The following is a 22976-nucleotide window of genomic DNA, read 5'->3' as shown; positions in this document are numbered from 1 at the left end:
AATTCCCTTTGGCCAGGTGGGACATATGACAGTGACTTTTGGATTGGCGGAGGGTGATCGAAGGGTATAAAGTATCCCCTGGACACAATGTTTAGCACCCACTGGTCTGAGGTAATAGAAGCCCAAGCCAGGTGGTGCAAGGAGATACAACCTCCGACTGCCTCCAGGGCAGGACAGTTGGGCAAGCACTTCTGGAGCACTGTGGGGGCTTCTCCGAGAAGGGTTCTCAGAAGTCCTGATTCTGCAGATCTCCCCTGCCTCTGGGCTAGCACTGGCCATCAAATCTCCTTCCCTGGCCAGAAGAAGAGGATTCCTGAGTAGCATCTTGGAAGGAAGGCTGCATCCTGCAGAACCATAACTTTTTACTACCCCTCTTAGTCTTGGAGCTGGAACGTTGGGGAATACAAAACCTGGTAAATGACACCTTGAAGTTGTCCACAAACCTGCAAAGACGAAGTCAGCCATGACGCCTAATAGCAATGCCTGTACCCGCTGCTCATGAGGTGGCCTCGACCACATTCAAGTTCAACCTCATTGAGGCATTACCAAGGGAAATGAGAGTGGAGAGCTTCAGAGAGACCAGTTTAAGCCTCTCTGGAGGCAACAACTCTGAAAGGGAAGAAAAAAGTTCCAATACCAAACCTCTTTGCAGCCATGTGAAATGCGCTATATAATTTATAGTCCTCAGTCTGAAGGTAGCTGAGGTGTACACTCGCTTCCCAAAACTGTCAATCGCCTGTGACTCTCTATTAGGGGGGATGGACAGTAGAGCTCTGTTCCGTGAGCACTTTCTTGGTGGCTTTGGCAACCACAACAGCACCTACAGGGACATGCTTATTCCAGAAAGATTTGTCTTTTGGAGGACTTAGAAACTTGGCCACCCTCTTGTGGACCAGTTCTACTGTGACTGGCTACTTCCACGCCCTGCTGGAAATGAGCTGGACTAGCTCATCCACAGGGGGAAACACCCAGGAGGAAGATAGGCCTACCCTAAACTCCTTCAGAAACACGGATTTCCTCTGAGGATGGGATAGGGGAAGACCAACCTCTCCGCTCTTTCAGGATATCAAGTATGTCTCCAAAGGACACCTCTTTGGACGTTAGTCTGAGGGACCCTTCCCCATCCACGAAATCCGTGTCCTCAGTGAGGGACTCTAGAGGGGAGTCCAGGTGCCTCCTCTTGCACATCCACTTCGGAGGAGGTTCCTCCACCATGGGCTCTGGGGAGGACTTGGAGGAGGGTACCCCTATGGGGGTAAAGCCCTTCTGAAGGTCAGTCCTGGGAAGGCTGACCCCTGAACCAATGATGAAGATTTGTCACTCAAAACAGAACCAGGCAGGGGTGGGTCCAGAGCCGAGATAGAGGCTGCCAACCAACCGAAGATGGTCTTCTCTATCGCCCAGAAGGCAGATGGACTGGAAGAAGTCCCACACTCCTCCCTGCCAGTAATGACCACCTGGGGTTGGACAGGAGACCTTGCACAGTACCGACATCCTTGGACAATATCAGTCCCAGGCTATCCAAGGTGGAAGCCACCAATGGAAAGGAATGATCCAAAAACTCTGGCCCAGATCTCTCGTGTCCGAGGCAACGCCAGCCCCAAAGGCAAGGGGGCTGAGCTAGCCAAGGCCACAGGCAGCATGGGAGTGGGAGCAGTACCTGACACCGAAGGCCTTTCCTTAGGCAAGCACTGAACGTGGGGAGCCGAGCTCACAGGAGTCGGATAGAAAGAGAGGAGTTCTGATGTCGGTGAAGAGCCCCTCGGCAAGTGGCTAGGAGATGGAAGCAAGCCTAGTCCCATTTGGGCTTTGAGAAAGCTCCTTATCATTTGGTCTATATCAGATGGGAACAAACTCCTAGTAGAACGAGAGGAAACTGAAGAATGGCCTGAATGAGTTGAATGTCTGAGATCCCGAGAGGAGGACCTGCTGCATTTTCTCAGATCTGAAACTCTGGAAGGGGCCGGAAGATCGATTATAATAATGGGCTCCGAGGGAGCCGTCAGATCTGAGTGCACTAAGGACCCCGTAGAAGGATATGAAGGGGTCACAGGATCCAAGGGTTTTTTGATCCGATTGGATCTGCGGACCTCCGAGTCTCCAAGGATTTGGATCCGGCCAGGGGAGCTGAGGCTCTCGGAGCCGAAGACCCCAGAGCTGATGTTCCCAAAGTTGAACTCAGATTCAGGGCACAGGGATCCAAGACCCTTGGCTGTTTAGGAGGGGAGTCCCGAAAGGAAGAGAGCTTCCTCTTAGGATCTGAAGGGGCTTTGGCGGGGAAGCCCGAGACCAGGGGACCCCCTTAAGCAAGCGGCTTGTTTCTATGGTCTAGGAGATACCTATGGTTGAACCCTGCACAGACATCGCATTCAATCCCTAAATGGGGCTCTCCTAGACCATAGACGCACTCCTCATGCATGTAGGCAGGAGCTAACTTCCGACCGCATGAGGAGCAACGACTGAAACCAGAGGGCTTGTCAGCCATAACCCAGACAAAAAATGCAAACCCTCCAACACACACACACACACACACACACACACACACACACACACACACACACACACACACACACACACACACACACACACACACACACACACACACACACACACACACACACACACACTCTCTCTCTCTCAAGGAAAGTGAAAGCAGACAGTAAAGAAGGAAAGGGTGGGAAAACCCTAACGGACCATCAATCAACTAAGGGAGGGGAGGAATCCTACTGCTGAACTAAAGGAAACTAACTACACTTGTTAGACAGAAAAGAGAGGTATAGAAAAATTCAAAAAGTCACCCAAAAAGGTTACTTATCTAAAAGAAGAGCTTGAGTTGCAGAGAACACATCTATTCGCTGTTCGTGGCAAAAGAGATCTGAGGATTATGGGTAGCAGGAGTTCCTGGGAGGGGAGGAGTTCAAGCTCAGGAGCTGCAGCTCACTCAGCTGGCTCAGATCCGAGGTTGGATCCAAGACCCCTGTCTGTGATCAATAATGACATGGTTAGCACCAGATTAGTAGCAGGGATGGGATGATTCAAAAACAGTATACACTACTACAAATGTCAAGTCTATAAAATGCTGCAAATATACAATGAATATATTTTGTCTAGTAAACTACAGGAAATAAGCATATTTTCAATGCTACCTTTATCTTCTTTTTGAATAGGACTTTTCTTCCGGTTTACAGTTGACTTTCGAGACCTTCTGGATTGCTGATTTTCCATGTGCTTTTGCTGGCATTCTTCAGCAGAACGTGTACCCACAAACATTGCAACATCCAACCAAAAGCCTTTCTTGTGTTTTGGAAAAGATGCAACAGCCCTGTAAAAACACAGTTCAATAAAAGATGTAATGCACTTTAAAGAAAAATTTTCTGATAGACTGCTTCAAAATAGTTCACCTAAAAAAACTGCATTTCTGGTGACCTGGTCTGTATGAAAGGACAAATGGATTTCAGAGGATAGTAAAAAAGTAAGTGGCACAGTCTGCACTAGAATTCAAAAAAATATCAGTTGAAAGAGGTTTTTATGATTTTCAGGACTTGAATATTTTAGAGGCAGTAATTATCAAAAATGCTAAAATCTGAAAACATCTAGTATTAGTTTGTGTGATTTATTCTGCAGCTGCTTGGTAGAAGATTTATTTTGATTTATATTTTTTCTTACTGCTGATTTTCACTGTTGGAAGAAAGAAAGACTATTAGACAGGCAAACTCTAGCCATTCCAAGGGGCCTAGTTAGCTACAAATTGACACAGACGGTAGACAAGAAACTCCAGAGCTGATCTGAAACTATCCAGTGTTGGTCTGTGATTTACTGTGCAACTGTCTGACAGAAGATTTATAGTAATTTATTTTATTTTTCCCTCTAATATTTACTGTTATAATGAGATGTGATTGAGATCAAAAGTGAGACAGAATATTCAATGTTTTAGCATGGCTGGCACAACTAGTACAGTAGGTCAGAGTGACTTCTTTATGAATTAATTTCCCTTGTACAAGGTTAGCATAGTGGACTTAATATTTATTTACATATTGTTTGTGTGATTTCCTCACTCAATTTGACAAACATTTCTTATTGTTTCAATTTCTTTAAAACCTTATGCGACTAATTTTGATTCTTTTCTTTTTAAATTCTTAGTAGCTGAAAATGGATTCTTCAAACAAATGTGCCATTAACAATTTGCTGAAGCACATGTATCATGCCCAGTGTGCTAAATGCTGTGTATATACAAACAAAATACCTAATAACATTTGAGACTTGTGTGCCTTACATCACCAATTGGACAGTTTGCTTACTATTATTAACAGTAAACCAAGATTTATTGAAGTTGATTGCATTCTTCAAATGGCACAGCTTAGAAAACTGTTGTTATATATAAATGCCTGGGCTGATGTATTAAATAGCATTAGTCAAAGGGTAACAGAAAACATTAGGAAAGAAAGTGCCCTCTGCCAGTAAAGATCACTTAACCCTTATTAAACATGATCCTACTGATGACAACTATGGAATTCAGTATCAAGTATTCAGCAAAACTGAGGATTCAGAGCATGTTGAAAAAAAGAAAGAAAGAAAGAAAGGGGGAAGTTCACAACAGATAACTAGGAAGGAAATTGTTTAATGTTCCCTTGCCTGCTAATGTAAAACGAAATCAAAATATATGTAACATGGATGGGACTTCCATGGTGGCTGCACACTGACCAACGGAATTTCAGCTCTACCAGTGTATAAAAAAAAGAAACCAAGAAATAAGAGCCATCAATATTATCAGCCTGAGTAAAATTCAATTACTAGCTACTAAGTATACTGCCTGGATGCCAGAAAAGAAGAAATTTAGAAAACCAACCAAAAAAAGGTGAAGAGAAAACTCTGCCTGGGAAGAATCTTGCAGCTGTTCAGCAAAAAGCAGTTCAAGTTTCAGAGTTGATATAAGATATGGGTTCCAGTAATTTACAGGAAAAAAATTAAATGTACTCAGAGGTAATTAAAATAAATGAAACATTGCAGGAGTACATCAACTCAAATAATATAAGGCAGGAAAATAAAAGAAGCTTTAACTTGCTATTCTGATTAAATAAAACTACAAAAATCGCAGGCTGAAATGAAGAAAATGATGACCGAGTATGAGAATTCTCAAGAAGAGCTGTTTCTAAAAATGGTACAGTTAGGTTCAAAGGTAAAGTCAGTGTGGGGACCTTTACAAATCTAGCCAACAACCAGTGGTCAGAATCAAACCCTGTGGATTGCATCTGTGAGGTAAAGACCTTAACCATTATGCCAACTCCAAAATTAGAACACAAAGCATGCAGAGAAAACCTGCTATTTTCTGCTGTACCAGAGAAAGTGAAAGGAAGAGACTATTAATTTTATGAAAGCACAAATACACAACTGGACTGGTATTCCACAGCAGGATCTGTTAAATGAAAGGGCGCATCGAGTGCATGCTCCAAACCTGGCCGTGAGGAAGCAGCCAAAACCTATATTAGTAAAGATGCAATCATACCAACAGAAAGAAATGATTCTGATAAAAATGGGGGCAGAAGGGGAAAGTGTTAACAACTGAAGACAAAAGAGTGTTTGTGGAAAATTATTATTCTCTAAACACCAGGCAGAAGAGAATAAGAAGTTATGTACCTACCATAACGTTCCATGTTAGTTGTCTTCTTCTCCCCTTCTTTCTTGCTGGTTGGGCCGGCTCCGACTCGGCCATCTTCAAAAGCTCGAGAGCTGCTTACTGGCTCAAGGCCCCCCTATATCCCATGATGCCTGGCGCTAGATACTCAGATCTCGTTTGGTAAGCCTAACTACAGACATAATAACAACAACTATAATAATAAAGTAAACTGTAGTAGGATACATGAACCTACTGGAAAGACTGACAGTCAGAAGAAATAGCCAGAGAAGACTCAGCCAGTGATAAACAAACCTAAGGAACTCTTCTCGGTCTACTAGGATAGGGGGATGGAGGGTGGGATGCAAGAAAGAAGGCGAGAAGAAGAAAACTAACATGGAACGTTATGCTAGGTACATAACTTCTTAATGTTAAGTTGTCTATCTCGCCTTCATTCTTGCTGGTTGGGACAGCATCCCTAGCACCTCAATCCTGGGTGGCTCATCGGAACAAACTCTTCAGAACAGTGGAACCAAAATCAGCTCTGCTCCTGGAGGCCACATCCAGCTTATAATGTGAAATGAAGGTATGTGGATTAGCCCATGTAGCTGCCGCACAAATAGTTTCCATTGGCAATCTGGCCTGAAAAGCCACTGAAGTAGCTACAGATCTGGTGGAGTGACCTTTGGGTTTAGCAGGAAGCTCTTTATTTCTTAACTGATATATAAATGTAATAGTAGAAGTCAACCACCTAGATAAAGTTACTTTTGACACCGGTATACCTTGTTTTCCCTCAGCGTAGGACAGGAACAACTGGTCTGATTTTCTGATTTGCTTGGTTCTATGCAAGTAAAAGCGTAATTGTCTATGAACGTCCAACTGATGTAACTTGTATTCTGCCTTGTTGGAATAATTTGGAAAGAACACAGGTAGGTCAATGGACTGATTCAAATTATTATCAGAAGTAGCCTTTGCAAGAAAGGAAGGGTTAGCCCGAAGAGAAACTCTATCATTGTGAAAAACTAGGTAAGGAGGACAAACACAAAGAGCCTGACATTCAGAAACTCTTCTGGCCGACGTAACTGCAACCAAAAGAAAGGTTTTCCAAGAAAGAAACTTCAAAGAACAAGAAGCTGCCGGTTCAAAGGGGAGTAGTATCAGGGAAGCTAAAATCAAATTCAGATCCCACGGAGGCGGGGGATCTCTTACTGAGGGCCTGAGTAGAGTGGTTCCTTTAAGAAAAGCTTTACAAAGCTTATGGGACATGATGCTGGAATCAGATAGGCCCGCATGAAAGTTTGAAATTGCAGCTAGCTGAACTCTAATCATGGCAGAAGAGGATCCAGCTCGAAAAAGTTCCACTAGAAATTCTAAAATATGGTGCACAGGGGCTGAAAAGGGATCTATATTCCTGGACTCTGCCCATAAGGAAAAACGTTTCCACTTGCTAGCATAAGTTTTCCTAGTGGTCGACTTATGCGAAGATAAGATGATTTCACGCACCGAGTGGGAGATGTTCGGAAGCCTGGCTAAGGTCGGAAGTGGAGAAATCAAGCAGTGAGCTGGAGAGATTGAAGAGATTGATGCAGCCCGCCTGATTGATGGATCAGGAGGTCTGGAAGTGGGTCCAGGGTTTCTCCAGAAGGTGATGATGCAGGAACGGGACCCAAATTTGTCGAGGCCAGTAAGGGGCAATGAGGATCAACTTGCATCCCACTGTGGTAGCTTTCTGAATTAGTTTGGGAATCAGGGAAAACGGAGGGAATGCATAAAGAAGTCCCTGAGGCCAATCGTGAACTAGATCGTCTCTGGGGGAGTGTCCGGGAAGAGGGAGGAGAGGGAAGAAATTGCCGCACTTGCTGTTGAAGGGGGTGGCAAAAAGGTCGCAGCAAGGCTGACCCCATTTGCAGAAGATTTTGTCCGCCACAGTCTGATTGAGAGACCACTCGTGAGGCATGAGAATTGCTCTGCTCAGCCTGTCTGCTATAACGTTGGACTTCCCAGGGATGTGCGCAGCTATCAGAAACCGTTGGGAAGAGATCGCCCACTGCCAAAGCCTGAGTGCTTCTCGACATAAGGGGTATGACTTGGTTCCGCCCTGCTTGTTGATGTACCATACTACTGACACATTGTCTGTTTGAATTGCAATGGTCCCAGTGGGAAGAGAGTTCTGAAGAGCTTGCAATGCTAAAAGTACGGCTCTCATCTCCAAGACATTGATATGCAGATGGTACTCGTCTGGCTGCCAGGTGCCTTGGACTGTTCTGCCCTGAAAATGCCCCCCCCCACCCGATCAGGGAGGCGTCCGTGGTCACCGTAGCTACTGGAGGAGGAGGAAGAACGAATGGTCTTCCCTGGTGTAATGATGGGGAAACCATCCACCAAACAAGTTGGTTTTTGCATGACTGTGTGATCATTATCATGTGAGACATTGGGAGTTGCTTAAAGGACCATTGTGTGAACAGCATCCACTGAAGAATCCTCATGTGAAAACATGCAAGGGGGACTAGTATGATAGCCGCTGCCATGAGACCCAATGTTCTTAGGACGAATCTGGCCTGAATCTTTTTGCATCCTAATGAGACCTGCAGATGTCGTCGAATGGCTAACACTCTGTCTACTGGAAGGCTCACTGACATGTCCTTTGTGTTTACATTTGCGCCTATAAAGGTGATAGATTGACAAGGCGACAATGCAGACTTTTTGAAATTTACTGTGATGCCCAGAGTGGAGCACGTTTGGATGGTGTAGTCTCTGGCTCGCAGCAGGTGATGCCTGGTGGTTGTTGTAAGGAGCCAGTCGTCTAAATATGCAAACACATGGAATCCTTGCCATCTCAAGTGAGCGGTAACTACTGCCGAACATTTGGTGAACACCTGGGGACTGTGGTGAGACCAAAGGGCAGAGCTCTGAACTGATAATGACTGTCTCCCAGCCAGAAGCAGAGGAATCTTCTGGAGCGTCTGTCCATTTTGATATGGTAGTACGCGTCCTGAAGATCTATGGAGCACATCCAATTGTCCTGACCCAGAAAGGGTAAAATGGACTGTAGCGTGACCATCCGGAACTTCGTTCTTTGAACAGACCTGTTTAGTCTGCTGAGATCCAGAATGGGTCTCGAGTCCCCTGTCTTTTTTGGTACCAAAAAGAACCTTGAGTAAATTCCGGATCCTTGTTGGTCTGCTGGGACTGACTGGATGGCTCTTTTTCTTAGCAGTTTTGAAATTTCTTGAACTGCTTGATCCCTTAGATTGGGTGGAACATCTGGAACATCTGGAAGGGAAGTGTGGAGTGCAAAAGAAGGGGATTTTGTAGCCTTCGGATATGATAGAAAGTACCCATTTGTCTTGTGTTATACTTTGCAGGCTTTTGGGTACAGCTATAATCTTCCCCCGACTGCCTCTGAAGGTGGACAGTCGGGCAGCACTTCAGGGATGCTGGAAGGGCTTGTCAGAGAAGGATTCTCTTTGGCCCTGATTTTGCGGACCCCCTCTGCCCCTAGGGCGGTGTCTATTGTTGTTCCCTCCTCTGCCCCTAGAGGGGAACTCTCCACGTGTGTCAGGCACGACTCCCTGGGGTTTCCGGAACCAGATTTTCCCACTTCTGACCCTTGGGATACAGTCTTGAAGGAGTGGAAAAACGAACTCCAACAGCAGAGAGAGTCTTGCCTTCCTGCTCACACCTGGTAAGGGTATCCTTCACCTGTGGTCCAAACAGAGCAGAACCATCAAAGGGGGTGTTGGTGAAAGACACCCTGAAGGGTTCCGCAAAGTTGCATAACCGCATCCAAGCGTGTCTCCTCAAAGCCACACCCTACTCACGCCATCGGCTGCATAAGAGATGAGCCGCATGGAGGAGTTTACTACCGAATTTAGAGTCGCCAGCTGGGAGGCAACATTAGCCTGGGCCCCCGCAGCTGATGGATCTTGAAGGGTATGTCCTAACTCTTTGAGGAGATCCCTTTGAAGGCGGGTAAAATGGCACAAATAGTTCAGAGACCACATAGAGAAGGTTGCTGAGGAAAACATCCGCTTCCCATATCTGTCCATCATCCTAGATTCCTTATTAGGGGGATGGACAGATGAAGTTTCAGCCAACTCCTTTTTAGTGGCCGCTGCTATCACCATGGCATCAACGGGAACACCCTTGGTCAGAAATTGCTTGTCTTGAGGGGCAGTAATGAATTTTGTATGCCTGCGGGGAGTTGGTTCCATTGTGTCTGGAGCTGACCATGCCTTTCGAGCCACCACAGACATCAGTGGATCGAAAGGCGGAGACACCCAGGAGGTGGAGGGTCGGGAACCAAACGTGTCCAGGAATAGCGACTCATCCTCGGAAGGGTTAAGGGTAGTCCAGTTCCCCCTCTGCCTAAGGATTTCAAGGATGTCTGAGAAGGAGACGTCCTCAGAGGGGGATCTCAGGGACCCTTCCGACTCCTCCAAGTCGGTATCTGAAGTGACAGACTCAGGGGAGTCAACATGCTTCTTCTTGCATTTTCTCTTTCGAGGGGGCTCCTCTGAATGAATGGGGGTGGCCTCGGAAGAGGAAGATACACCCAATGGAGTGCCCTGGAGCGCTTGTTTCCCATGCTTGGGGTCTGGAGGAGGGAAGAGGCAGGAGCAGGCACCATGGGGGGAGGAGCCGATGAGGCTGACCGTGAGGCTGACTCAGATGCCAGCACACTCCTCATGACCTCGAAGGCACCCCTTCCCAATACCGGAGAAGGCTCCAGATCCGAAGAGACGGGGATCCTTCCCGGCACCGAGAGGGACGACTCTGAAGCCGATGTAGGAGCCAAACTCACCTGCGCCGAAGCTCCGAGAGGGAGAACAGGGTCGGACAAGGGTCCAATGCCACTCGCCCCCTCGGAGCCGATGAGGGAGTCCCGGCGCCCAGATCCCTCCAAGGACGGCACCATGGAAGAGATCGGAGCTGATGACGGAACCGAAAGGGGAGGTATCGGTGCCGACGGACCCACGGTTCCAGCCTCAAAATGCTCCAGCTCCGAACTCAAGGGATGTGTCGAAGGAGGAACTAATGCAGAAACAGGTAGAGCCGAACCCTGATGAGGGGGGCTGGATAGCATTTTAGCCAGAGCCTGCGATTTTAAAAGCCTGCTCACCACTCTCTCCAAATCATGGTCAGATAGTCTAGATGACCGAGAAGAGTGGGATCGATGACTCCGCTCCGATTGCAACAAGGGTGACCCTGGAGACGAGTGTATCGACTCCAAGGATAGTGACCTGGAGCATTTTCTACTCCCTGACGGTTCTGACGGAAGAGTCGGGGCCGACTGGGAGATAGGTACGTCAGCTCCAGTCGGAGCCGAAGTTGACTTAGAGATAGGTACTTCAGTTCCAGCCGGAACCGAAGTTGAGGCAGAAGCCACACCCGGCGACGGCTCTGAACTGGGAGCCGACGGCTTCGATGGCCTAGAAGGTTTCACTGACTGAGCCTTGGCTGGTGATCCTTCAGGTTTAAGCAAACCCCTAAGGATAAGCTTATTCCTACGCTCCTGAAGGACTCTTGGACTAAAGGCGTGACACACCGAACAAGAGTCCTGCAGGTGTAGGGAGCCCAAGCAGTAGACACAAGAAGTGTGACCATCTGTCAGAGGCATTTTCTGACAGCTTGAGTCACACTTCTTGAATCCCGACACTTTCGTGTCTTTAGACATTCCTGTAAAGGAAATCAAATACAAAGAAAGAGGACAAGGGGAGTAGGTAACTAGAAAAACACACACAATCCACACAAGTTACCACACCCTAACAGCACACACACTATATAAGACCTACAAACTACTACAATTTCTAATGAAAAAATTTGTCTACCTTAAAAAAGAAAACAAGGATAAGCCTCTAACTAAAACAGCTTACCTTAAAAAGGCAAAACGGTCAGTGGGGGAGGGAGGGGAAAAACTCTCTAAGGAGAAAACGAGTTTTTTAGGGGTAATAAACACTACCAAATTACCACAGAACCTACAACTATGCTATGACAATAAGTATATAACTAATAAAATACAAAAAGTCCCAAAAATTATCAATAAAGTAAAAAAATACGACCTGAGCCAGTAAACGCAACCTCGTAGCAGAAGCGGCAAATGTGATCTGTGTATCTAGCGGCAGGCATCATGGGATGTAGGGGGGCCTCGAGCCAGTAAGCAGCTCTCAAGCTTTGGAAGACGGCTGAGTCGGAGCCGAGGATCGGCTCCGAACCCAACCAGCAAGAATGAAGGCGAGATAGACAACTTAACATGCAAATTTATCCCAGCAATCAGAGAACGTCAAGAGTCAGCCATGAGATTCAAGAAGCTATATCCTGCCCTCTTCAGAATATATTTTTCCTGGAGGATCAAAGGCATTTTTAGATGCAGAATAAGCTAAGAAGGAAATAAAAACGTTTATCCAGCAAAAAGTGAGCTAGTAAGCTGCATCTCATTCTTATGACAATAAAGCTCACAAAGAGCCTTTGCTAGTAAAACCTTTTTTCCCCTAATAGTCCTTTATTAGAAAGGCTCACTCAGACTCTGCTACACTTTGCTGTGAGGGAAAGGTTAGTTTGCTTTTTATTTGTTGTATTACTTGATTGCCTTTTTCTATTTTGAATACTGTGATTTGTTTTATTTACCTTGTGTTTACTTGTATTCTGCTTTTAACTGCATATTAAAACTTGAAAAGAGACCACAGCTCTGTCTCTTGTGAGTCAGGCAGAATTTTTCCCCACCCTCCTACCCGGTTACTGTAATGTTCTTAAACATGACTGTCTTTCTAGTTGCCTTCCCCTTACGTTGATTTGACCATATATCTCATTTCCTCTCTGTTTTTACTGGCTTGTGTGAGTAAGCACAAAATTATCATTTTATGAAATCACTCCCCTTCAACTATTTAAATTTATTGGCCATCCTACTATATTCCATAGTACCAGTATACAAAGGTGACCACCCCCTTTCAATCTGTCTTGCTGTTTTAAAAATAGTGACTCTCCACTAAAACTTAACTTTTTAGACTGGTAAAACTTAAGTTACCTACTTTCCCATCTAACTCCTCTAGTGCACACTGCAGTGTTTAGGATAAACTATTGTTTTTTCACCTTACCTTTAAGCATCTCTGTGACTAGCACTTGCTTTAAAACCTGCTGGAAAGCACTAGGAAGTCTTTCACTGATACAAGCACTCAACTCTCCTTGTTAATACGGAGAAATTAATTGTGGGCAAGAAAGAGCCTATAATTGCAAAGTACCTTACTAAAAGGGAAAACGGCTCTTGTACTTTACAAAAAAAAAAAAAAAAACCACCAAACTAGGCATGTCCAAGGGTCAGCTTCTGGTGATTTTTCCTGTCCACTTGGTGAATCTGGGCATACTGGGGCAATGCAGCAATTGCTTCATGTACACAGACTACCCTCTCCTACCACCCAACATTACAACCTGCGAGAGATGCACTTACACAGCCAAACTAGAAGCAAAACTCTCTCTCCACCCAAGATTATGCTAGACAGTCAAGAAGAGAAGGTTAACACCTGCACCACACCTCAAGCAACACACAGCCCTTCTAAACCATCACCAACAACACCCACACATAGCAACACTAAACCCACAAATGTGGAAGCTCTTAACATTAACCTGCCCAAGCAACAAGGACCTGCGAGGCTGAAACGCAAACAAACACCAATCACAACTAAAGTGTCACAGAGCTCACAAGACCAGTGTGCCACTCAACAACAGCCCGTAAGGGAAGACAATGTACCCAACATTTTAGTCATAGGTGACTCTATAGTCAGGCACAATGATGTTCCACTCACCAGGCTAAACAAGGAGAAAATTACTGTCAGCTGCTGTTGGGTGCCAGGATCCGCCACATAATGCATGCACTCAAGTCACCCCACAACAAGTACAAATATGACTCTGTCATTGTCCATGTTGGAGTGAATGACTAGAGACGTACCTCCCTGGACTACATGAAAAGAGACACGGAAGAGCTCTCGGATCATGTGGCCCAGGCAGGTATGACCCTAACCTTGAGTAGCATCCTGCCTTCGCCCAAAATGATACCAGAGTATAAGAAAAAATGATCAACTTCAACAATTGGCTAAGTTTCTGGTGTCATTCAAAGGGGATCCAGTATCTGTCTGCCTGGGACAACATGATCGAATGACCACCATGCTTTGCCAGAGAAGGTCTGCACCTGTCACACCTGGGATTCAGGTTACTGGCTAAGGCTCTTGCCACCCCTATCGTGCCTTCTTTAGGTAAAGTTCAAAGGACAAAACCACCACCGTAACAGGTACAAGCATGCAAAATCTGAAGGTAATGCTACTCAATGCTAGAAGTCTAAACCTCAAAATGCACTCTCTCGAGGTACTCCTAAAAATGGAGAACATTGATATCTGTGCAGTAACTGAGACCTGTTTCAAGGCTCCAGAGAGCACCCCTGCAATACCAGGCTACAACTCTTACCACACTTTTCAGCCACCAAACCAGGACAGAAACACTAAAGGTGGAGGAGTGTCCATATTCACCAAGGATTTTCACAACACCAGGCTAGTTGCCCAACACAAGGCATCTGAAATTCTCCAGGTGCAACTAACACTAGGTAACACTGCAATCCAAATTGTAGCTTGCTACAGATCACCCAACATGCCCCAAGATTCTCACTACACCTTTTTAAACATGCTGGAAAATATTAAGATACAACCAACCACCCTAATATTGGGTGATTTCAACTGTCCTGCCATTGACTAGGAAAACTACTCATGTACCGATACCTTTGCCCAATGGTTCTTGGAATTCATAAATTCCAATGATGGATCAACTAATCCTTAGTCTCACCAGGGGCTCCAATATCCTAGACCTGGTCATTACCAACATGGGAAATCAATGCTTCACACCTATGGTCGCTCCCCTCGTTGGTCAGGTCTGACCATAAGCTAATCACCCTTGACATCCACATCCCACCCCCACCCCCCAGTAAGGAAACCTCCGTAAAAAACTTCTCCAAAGCCAACGTCATGCTACTCAAGTCAGAAGTGACAAACTTCATGACACCCATGCAGACAGGAACTGAAAGTTCGACTGCTGAATCCTACACTAAGGAACTGTACGAACACATCCACTCGTGCATGAATCGTGCCACCCCCAACAGAACCAAGATGCTTTCCTCCAAAAAAAGGAAGCCAATCTGGTGGTCCCTTGCCATAAACAAACTTTACAACAGAAGGAAGAAACTGCTGCAGAAAAGAGGAAAATCCCAGGATGCAAAAAACTCCCTTACCAGCCTCAGTAAGAAGCTGAGATTCCTCATAAAATCCTCCAAAGCTAGTTACAAAAATCCAAAAGTCACAAAAGACTGAACACTGCTGGAGTCAAACACCTTCTATTTATTTAAAACACCAAACACATAAAAGATGAGCTTGGCCTCTGCCCTTCATCAGATGCCCGAAAGCGCTCATCTTTTATGTGTTTGGTGTTTTAAATAAATAGAAGGTGTTTGACTCCAGCAGTGTTCAGTCTTTTGTGACTTTTGGATTTTCGATTTCACTTCATCTGACTGAACTTTGGTGAGGCACTGAACATTGTTTGTGACTAGTTACAGAAATAAAATTGCCAAAGATTCCAAAGACAATCACAAGCCATTCTATAGCTATGTCACGAATCTAAATGGCAATGCTCAGATCTGCTCTGAGCTACAACAGAATGGCATTAAATATATTGATCCCAAGTATATTGCCACTATCCTGGCAGATCGATTCAGTGCAAATTTCACCCCCTAAAGGGCTCATCTCAATACCGAAAGATTGCCAAATTCCGGAAATAATGGCCACACAGGTAAGAAATGCACTCTCCAAAGCTAAGAATACAGCATCCATGAGACCCGATGACATCCCAGGCTGTGTACTACATGAACTACAAAATGAACTGGCACCTCACTAAGTGTCATGTTTAATCATAGCCTCACCTCAGGCTTCATGCCCACTGAGTGGCGCACAGCTACAGTTATCCCGCTCCACAAGGGGGGATCCACCTTGGATCCCGGGAACTACCGCTCCATCAGTCTGACGAGGCTGATCTGCAAGGCCATGGAACATATTATAATGGAACTTATAAACAAAGACATTGGCAACCTTCAAACACTGAACCTCGCACAGTCTGGGTTCGTGAAGGGCCGATCTTGTCCCCTGAACCTGACTGACTTCTTCGAATCAGTCTTTTTTTTTGTAATCATGTAGGTTTGAAAAAGAAGACAAAATGATGAAAGCCATGAAAAAGGCTACATTTCTTATATCTACAAAGATATTAGCTTGCTTTTTCCCATTAGTAAATGTTCAGTAAGAATCAGGTTGTCTGCAGATCAGTGGGATCTTTAGAAATACTTAGAAAAAAAAGGAACTGTAGGAACAATACACACAAGGGAAGAACAAGGTATAAAAGACAGAAGGATTTGAATAAGCTATGTAATGTTTGAATGACAATGACTGGATAGATAAATGATGTATAATGTTTGCAATTAAAATGATGTCAATATGGTTTATTTTCTTTTATATAAATGTATGATTGCCTACGTCATACGTTTTAATTTAATAAAGATGCTTCTTGTTAAAAAAATAAGTCTGCAGATTAACTGTACAGTCTGTTTGGAGTGAAATTTACAAAGATTCATTGCTGACTACTTTTACATGGAGATGAGCTGTTTGCAGATAGAAGCAATTCATCCAGTGAGTTCTGAGCATTTGAGAGGGAAATTGAGAGAAGATGAGAATGGACAGCAATAATGGGAACACAGGATGTAGCATGTATTTTAGCATGAGTAACCATAATTTTGGGTTAGGTAATGCCTGTGTGTGCAGCTACTATTTTTTGGCATCAATCATTACTATCTGGAATGTTTCATTTTTTGAAGATGTGCATAGTTCTGTGTGTTCATTCTATGTTAACAGGGTATGGAGATGTTCTGGAAATATATTTAGTTTTCTGTTTCAGGATTTTCTTTAAAACAAAAAATCTTGAAAAAAATATGACACAGGTTCAAATGGAAGAACAGCCTGCCAAGCAGTAGTGTGTCCATGTAACACAGACTGGAAACAAATATTCAAAAGAACTGTTATGTATAATAGGCAGGAACAAAAGCATTTTATCATAATGGCTGTTATGAAAATTATCGTGGAACGTAAAAGGCTTTCCAGTTGATAACAGTGTTGAATAATATTAAGAAATGCATGGTGCAAATAGCAATGCTGCAGAGGACACATTTGGAAAGAAATGAGCATGTGAATTTGGCAAAGAAAGGATTTCAGGATGGATATTCAGCAGAACATGAGGGACAAAGGAAAGGGGGAATAATTATGCTAATTGTTAGAAGGGCTCCAATTATGACAGAAGAGTAAAAAAAAACAATACTGGCAAGGGGGGGGGGGGAGAATTATACTGGCATGAATTTATATTCTACCAAAACTGCTATTATGGAGCTTAAGAAATATTTGCTTTCAATGGGGAATATTACTTGTAGGTGGGGACTGGAACTTGGTTTGCGGTAGTGAGGAAGTATTAGGGGTACCTAGAAGGGAAAATATAACAAAAGAGCATAGATTCTGAAGAAATTTATGGTAACATTTGGTATGGAAGATGTGAATACAGTAGTAGAAACTTGGAAAGAATTTACATATTATTCCCCATGGTACTATAACTCTGCTAAACTAGACAGAAATTATATTTCATAGGAAAGTGTGCATTTACTTGAAAGCTCAGATTCATAAGCAATAACTAATTCAGGCCATGCACTGATAAAAACGAAGAGAAAAAATGAGACCCTTGCTCTTTTCCCACTTACCTGTTAAAAAGAGGAATTTAAGGAATGGGTAGTAGAAATTACTTGACAGGTTACATAAGACAGAAATATCTTCGGAGGTTATAGCTACTGAAAGAGACAGTATGAAAATGGAGTTTAAAAACAGGGTAGAAAGAAATGTAGTTAAGAACTAGTAGAAATTACGTAGAGGGGCTGACAAAAGTTAAAGTATAGCAGAATAAGGGGACTCTCACAGAACAAGAAGAGGCACAAATGCAGAGTGATAATGAAGATAAGGCAGCCTCTGGATAATATGGATGAGTTTAGAAAGACTGCTGTTAAGCACCTATTTTTTGCTAACTCCAGACAACAAAAACTTTTAGCACAATGACTTAGCCAACAGAAAGTAGAAAGGAATGTCACCAAATTTAGGAAGCCTACAACAAGAAAAATAACCAGAGATCCAGTACAGGTGTTAGAGATAATTCAGCAAGTTTATGAAAATGTGTATGAAGCAGAGGAATACGAATTTACGAGACAGTAAAAATGGAAATATTTATGGAAGCTTTAATTATGCCAAGGTTAGCGGTAGATGAGTCTCAACAACTAACAGCTAAGATAGGAGGAGATGAAATAAAAAATGGTGATGTATAAGCAATCTTCAGGAAAAGATGGCATTCCTGTGGAAGTCTGGAAGTTAGGAGGGAAGAAAGTGATAAAGATCAGGAAGATTTTGTTTAACAGTATTTTAAAAGGAAGGGAAGCACCAACATATATTGGAAGAAAGCTGTGGTGGCTGCATTACCCAAGGATGGTAAAGACTCATCAGAGCCAGTTTCATGTGAACACATTTTGGTTTTAAACCATGACTGTAAAGTGTTACCTCTATACTAACTAAAAGAATGGCAGAGATGCTGCCAGTATTGACAGATATGGATCACTGTGGTTATGTGGAAGGGGAGACAAACATTTGACAACATTAATGGAACCGCAATGATCCAGGGAGAAGCAGAATGTAAGCAAATACCACAACTGTTGGTGGATTTTGATGCAGAAAAAGCACTTGACAGAGTAAGCTGGGATTTTATGAACAGAGCAATGCAAGCATCGTCATTCCCTCATGCAATAATAAACTATTAGGAGGAAATAGGGAAGAACTGGGAGGGTTTCTCTATGATAAGCTATGTTTGAACAGAGTAACTAGGCAGGGGTGTCCATTTCCCCTTTATTTGCTTTGCATTTAGTACTACTAGCAAAGAAAATAAAGGACTCAGAAATTCAAGGATCTAATTGGTATGGTAATCAAGAAAAGTTGGTTTTATTTGCAGACAATATTATTTTGTACCTGGTAAACTCAGAAAAGGACATTTTAATACTGTGGAACATTTTGAGAGTTTCAAGTCTTTTTGAAATATAAAATTAATGAGTATAAAATAAAAGCCACGGCCATACATTATATACTTACTAATTGATTCAGCATTACCCATCTTTATGCGGAAACAACAACATGAAGTATTTAGGAGTATGGAATAAAAAGGCTTCTGTTATGGCAGCTAGAAAAACTGAGAAACGGGATGCTCTTGTTTGTGGATACGGATAGTAAGATATGGATCGGGCATATTTTTATCAAACAAAGGAAAATTTTCGATAATGATTAATAGAGTTGAAGGAAGTTAACTCATGGGTGGAAAGGGCAAAAGTTAAGTGGGATAAGTTGATCCTTCTAACAGAACAAGCTGGTTTAGGATTACAAGATTTGAAAGGATATTTTAGAGCTACACAGTCAAGGCTATACATAACACACGTAGAATGTTAGAATTCAAAACTGATGATGCAGCGGTGGAGTTCAAGAAAGAGAGAGAGTGGGATTGTGGATGCAGATCCAAAAGTAGAATAACAACTACACAGAATATTATATTCATAAAGCAGCAGACAGTATTCTAAGAACTAAGCCAACAGGAGAATGGAGAAAGGAGATGCTGCCAAGAGGGAAAACTGCAATTAAGGGTACATAAAATAGGCAAGAGTAGGCTGGAATTTACTGGAGAAAACTGGCAAAGGAACCAAGGTACTGGGAGCAAATAACTACAGAGGGAAAGTAAATAGAATGGGAAAAGGCCTAGACGATGTTTGGGCTACAGGGGAAAGATGGACTTACCTACCAGAGATTGATATCACAGCACAGGCAAAGAGAAGGAGATAGGGGAATCTTAAGTGAAAGACCTGCTGTGGTGGAGTTTTTAGTTGAAGAACAGAAGCAGCTGTTGAAAAATGGATAATTAGTAGTAGGCCATGTAAAATATTGCATGACAATTATAAGAATCAATCACATGATGTTAGAAAATATTGGGAATAGACTGGAAAAGCAATTTAGAAAAGAAAAATGGAGGAGATATGGATGGCTCCGAAGTACATAATAAAGTCCAGAAGATTTATGATCTTTACATGGAAGTGTTTGCATAGGCATGTTTATACCTCAAGTAGACTTCAAAGAATTTTTCCCCAGGTAGACGGCTGATGCTGCAGGCATGATGGGGAAGAAAGAAGCAACTGAGAACATACCTTTCCAGATTGTAATGAGTTAGCAGATTTTAAAAAATAAAGACGCTCTCCTCCAAAAACAGGAAGCCAATCTGGTGGTCTCTTGCCATAAGCAAACTTTACAACAAAATGAAGAAACTGTTACAGAAAAGAGGAAAATCCCAGTATGCAAAAACTCCCCTATCAGCCTCAGTAAGAAGCTAAGATCCCTCATAAAATCCTCCACAGCTAGTTACAAAAATAAAATTGCCAAAGATTCCAAAGACAACCACAAGGCATTCTATAGCTATGTCAAGAATCTAAATGGCAATGCTCAGATCTGCTCTGAGCTACAACAGAATGGCATTAAATATACTGATCCCAAGGATATTGCCAATATCCTGGCATATCAATTCGGTGCAAACTTCACCCCCTCTCATCCCTAAAAGGCCCATCTCAATACCGAAAGATTGCCAAATTCCGGTAATAATGGCCACACAGGTAAAAAAGCACTCTCCAAAGCTAAGAATACAGCTTCTATGGGACCAGACGACATCCCAGGCTGTGTACTACATGTACTACAAAATGAATTGGCACCTCACCTTCATGAGGTCGAAGGCCCCCGGGTCCCGAGTCGAGGTATCTCCCGGTTCCGAAGAAATGGGAAGAATCCCCGAAACAGGAACTGAAGGCACCGACCCCGAGGACGGAACCGAGTCGATCCGCGCCGAGGCTCCGAGAGGGAGTGTCGGAACCGAAACATCAGTCCGACTCTCGGTCCCGGAACCAAGGATGGATCTTCGGCTCCGAGACTCCAGTACCGGATCGGATGGAGTCGAGGTGAACGGTGCCGACCGAGAAAAGGACGGTTCTGGCACCGAGGGCTCCACAATCATCAGTTCAGCTTCTTCCGGCTCCGAAGACTGGACAGGTCTCGGAGGAGGAACAGATGGAGATAGTGGCAGGCCTTCAAGTCTCGACATCAACTGAGAGGAGACCGAGATAAGCTTGGATAAGGCCGTATTCTCCATCAATTTCTGCACCACACGGTCCACATCGGTGTCGGAGAGGGGCCTGGAAGAACGAGTCGAAGGGATCGAAGACGGAGCCGACCTCAGCAGAGTCGGTGGAGGGAGCTCCGTCACCGGTTCCAAGACTCGAGGCTCGGAAACTGTCAACAGTTGAACACTCGGCCCCGAAGTCTGTGGAACCGGTGATCTAACTTTACCCGAAGAGCTCGGAGCTGATGACTTGGGCTCCGACGTCTTCGATTCCTTCGAGGATTTGGATGCCTGGTCTGAAGCATCCAGAGCCTCCTGGAAAGAGGGTTTCAATAAACCTCTATCCATCAGTTTCCTGCGCCTATCTGTCATGACCCTCCCACTAAAAGAGTGACAAATAGAACAGTCCTCTTGTAAGTGGAGAGGGCCAAGGCAGTAGACACAGGAACTGTGGTTGTCTGTGACCGACATCTTTTGGCCACACTGGCAACGTTTAAATCCAGATTTCATTTTCTCAGACATTTTGTAGTAAGAGAAAAAAGTCAAGTCCAGTAAAGTAGTCAATCCAGAGAAAAAAGGTCAAATCCGGTAAAAATGTCAGTCCGTTTGTCAATCCAAGTAGGGGTGGTAGGCCCCGAAAAACTCTATACCAGTTAAAAGAAGTTAAACTAAGTTAACGGTACCGAGAATTTCTCTCTCTACACACACACCATACACTAATAAAGTAACAAGTAATTTTTGAACAAGTTCTCCTAAAATTTAACAAAAAGAAAGTTAAATCTTATCTGAAGATGCTCGAGCTAGCCTCCAGCGATGCGAATGCAGCAGCGGCAAACTAGATCTGAGGTAAAGGCAGAGGGGGATTGTGGGTATTAGATGTCCTCGAGCTTCTTCTCGATGCAGAGCTTGCAGTCGGCCGGCACGGAGCCGAGGATCGGCTCCGAACCCATGTGTAATAACCAAGGCGAGATTGAACACTCTCACATCATACCTTTCCAGATTGTAATGAGTTAGCAGATTTTAAAAAATAAAGACGCTCTCCTCCAAAAACAGGAAGCCAATCTGGTGGTCTCTTGCCATAAGCAAACTTTACAACAAAAGGAAGAAACTGTTACAGAAAAGAGGAAAATCCCAGTATGCAAAAACTCCCCTATCAGCCTCAGTAAGAAGCTAAGATCCCTCATAAAATCCTCCACAGCTAGTTACAAAAATAAAATTGCCAAAGATTCCAAAGACAACCACAAGGCATTCTATAGCTATGTCAAGAATCTAAATGGCAATGCTCAGATCTGCTCTGAGCTACAACAGAATGGCATTAAATATACTGATCCCAAGGATATTGCCAATATCCTGGCATATCAATTCGGTGCAAACTTCACCCCCTCTCATCCCTAAAAGGCCCATCTCAATACCGAAAGATTGCCAAATTCCGGTAATAATGGCCACACAGGTAAAAAAGCACTCTCCAAAGCTAAGAATACAGCTTCTATGGGACCAGACGACATCCCAGGCTGTGTACTACATGTACTACAAAATGAATTGGCACCTCACCTAAGTGTCATGTTTAATCATAGCCTCACCTCAGGCTTTGCACCCACTGAGTGGTGCACAGCTACCGTTATCCCACTCCACAAGGGGGGATCCATGGGAACTACCGCCCCATCAGTCTGATGAGCCTGATCTGCAAGGCCATGGAATGTATTATCATGGAACTTATAAACAAAGATGTTGGCAACCTTCAAACACTGGACCTCACCTTGTTTGGGTTCGTGAAGGGCCGATCTTGTCTCCTGAACCTGACTGACTTCTTCAAATCAGTCTCCAGAGCTGTGGACAAGGGAAAGGTGGTCCACACAGCCTATCTGGACCTCACCAAGGCATTCGACAACATCACCCACTTTGGAGTCATAGATAAACTTACTAAGCTGGACATTAATCCCTACGTCACTCGATGGGTTACCAACTGGCTTACTGATAGAACCCACACTGTAAAAGTAGCCGACTCCAAATCCAGCTCCAGACAAGTGGAGTACCCTCAGGGTTCAGTCCTGGGACCGCTCTTGCT

General features: G+C 44.0%; 1 protein-coding gene across 3 annotated transcripts in view; it reads right to left on the bottom strand.

Annotated features, from left to right (window-relative positions):
- MIS18BP1 (MIS18 binding protein 1) overlaps window positions 1–22976 on the bottom strand; it is a 2747318-nt gene that overhangs the window by 700755 nt on the left and 2023587 nt on the right. For all 3 annotated transcript variants that reach the window (XM_044074260.1, XM_044074258.1, XM_044074259.1), the window contains one exon: window positions 3147–3322. In XM_044074260.1, the coding sequence (XP_043930195.1) occupies window positions 3147–3322 (176 nt within the window). The remainder of the gene's footprint in view (window positions 1–3146; window positions 3323–22976) is intronic.

Source organism: Protopterus annectens, chromosome 6.part0 (genome assembly GCF_019279795.1).
Source record: "Protopterus annectens isolate FY-2018-M chromosome 6.part0, PAN1.0, whole genome shotgun sequence".
Lineage (NCBI taxonomy): Eukaryota > Metazoa > Chordata > Ceratodontiformes > Protopteridae > Protopterus > Protopterus annectens.
The sequence above is the reverse complement of the archived record's forward strand: the minus strand, read 5'-3'. Positions and strand labels throughout refer to the sequence as shown.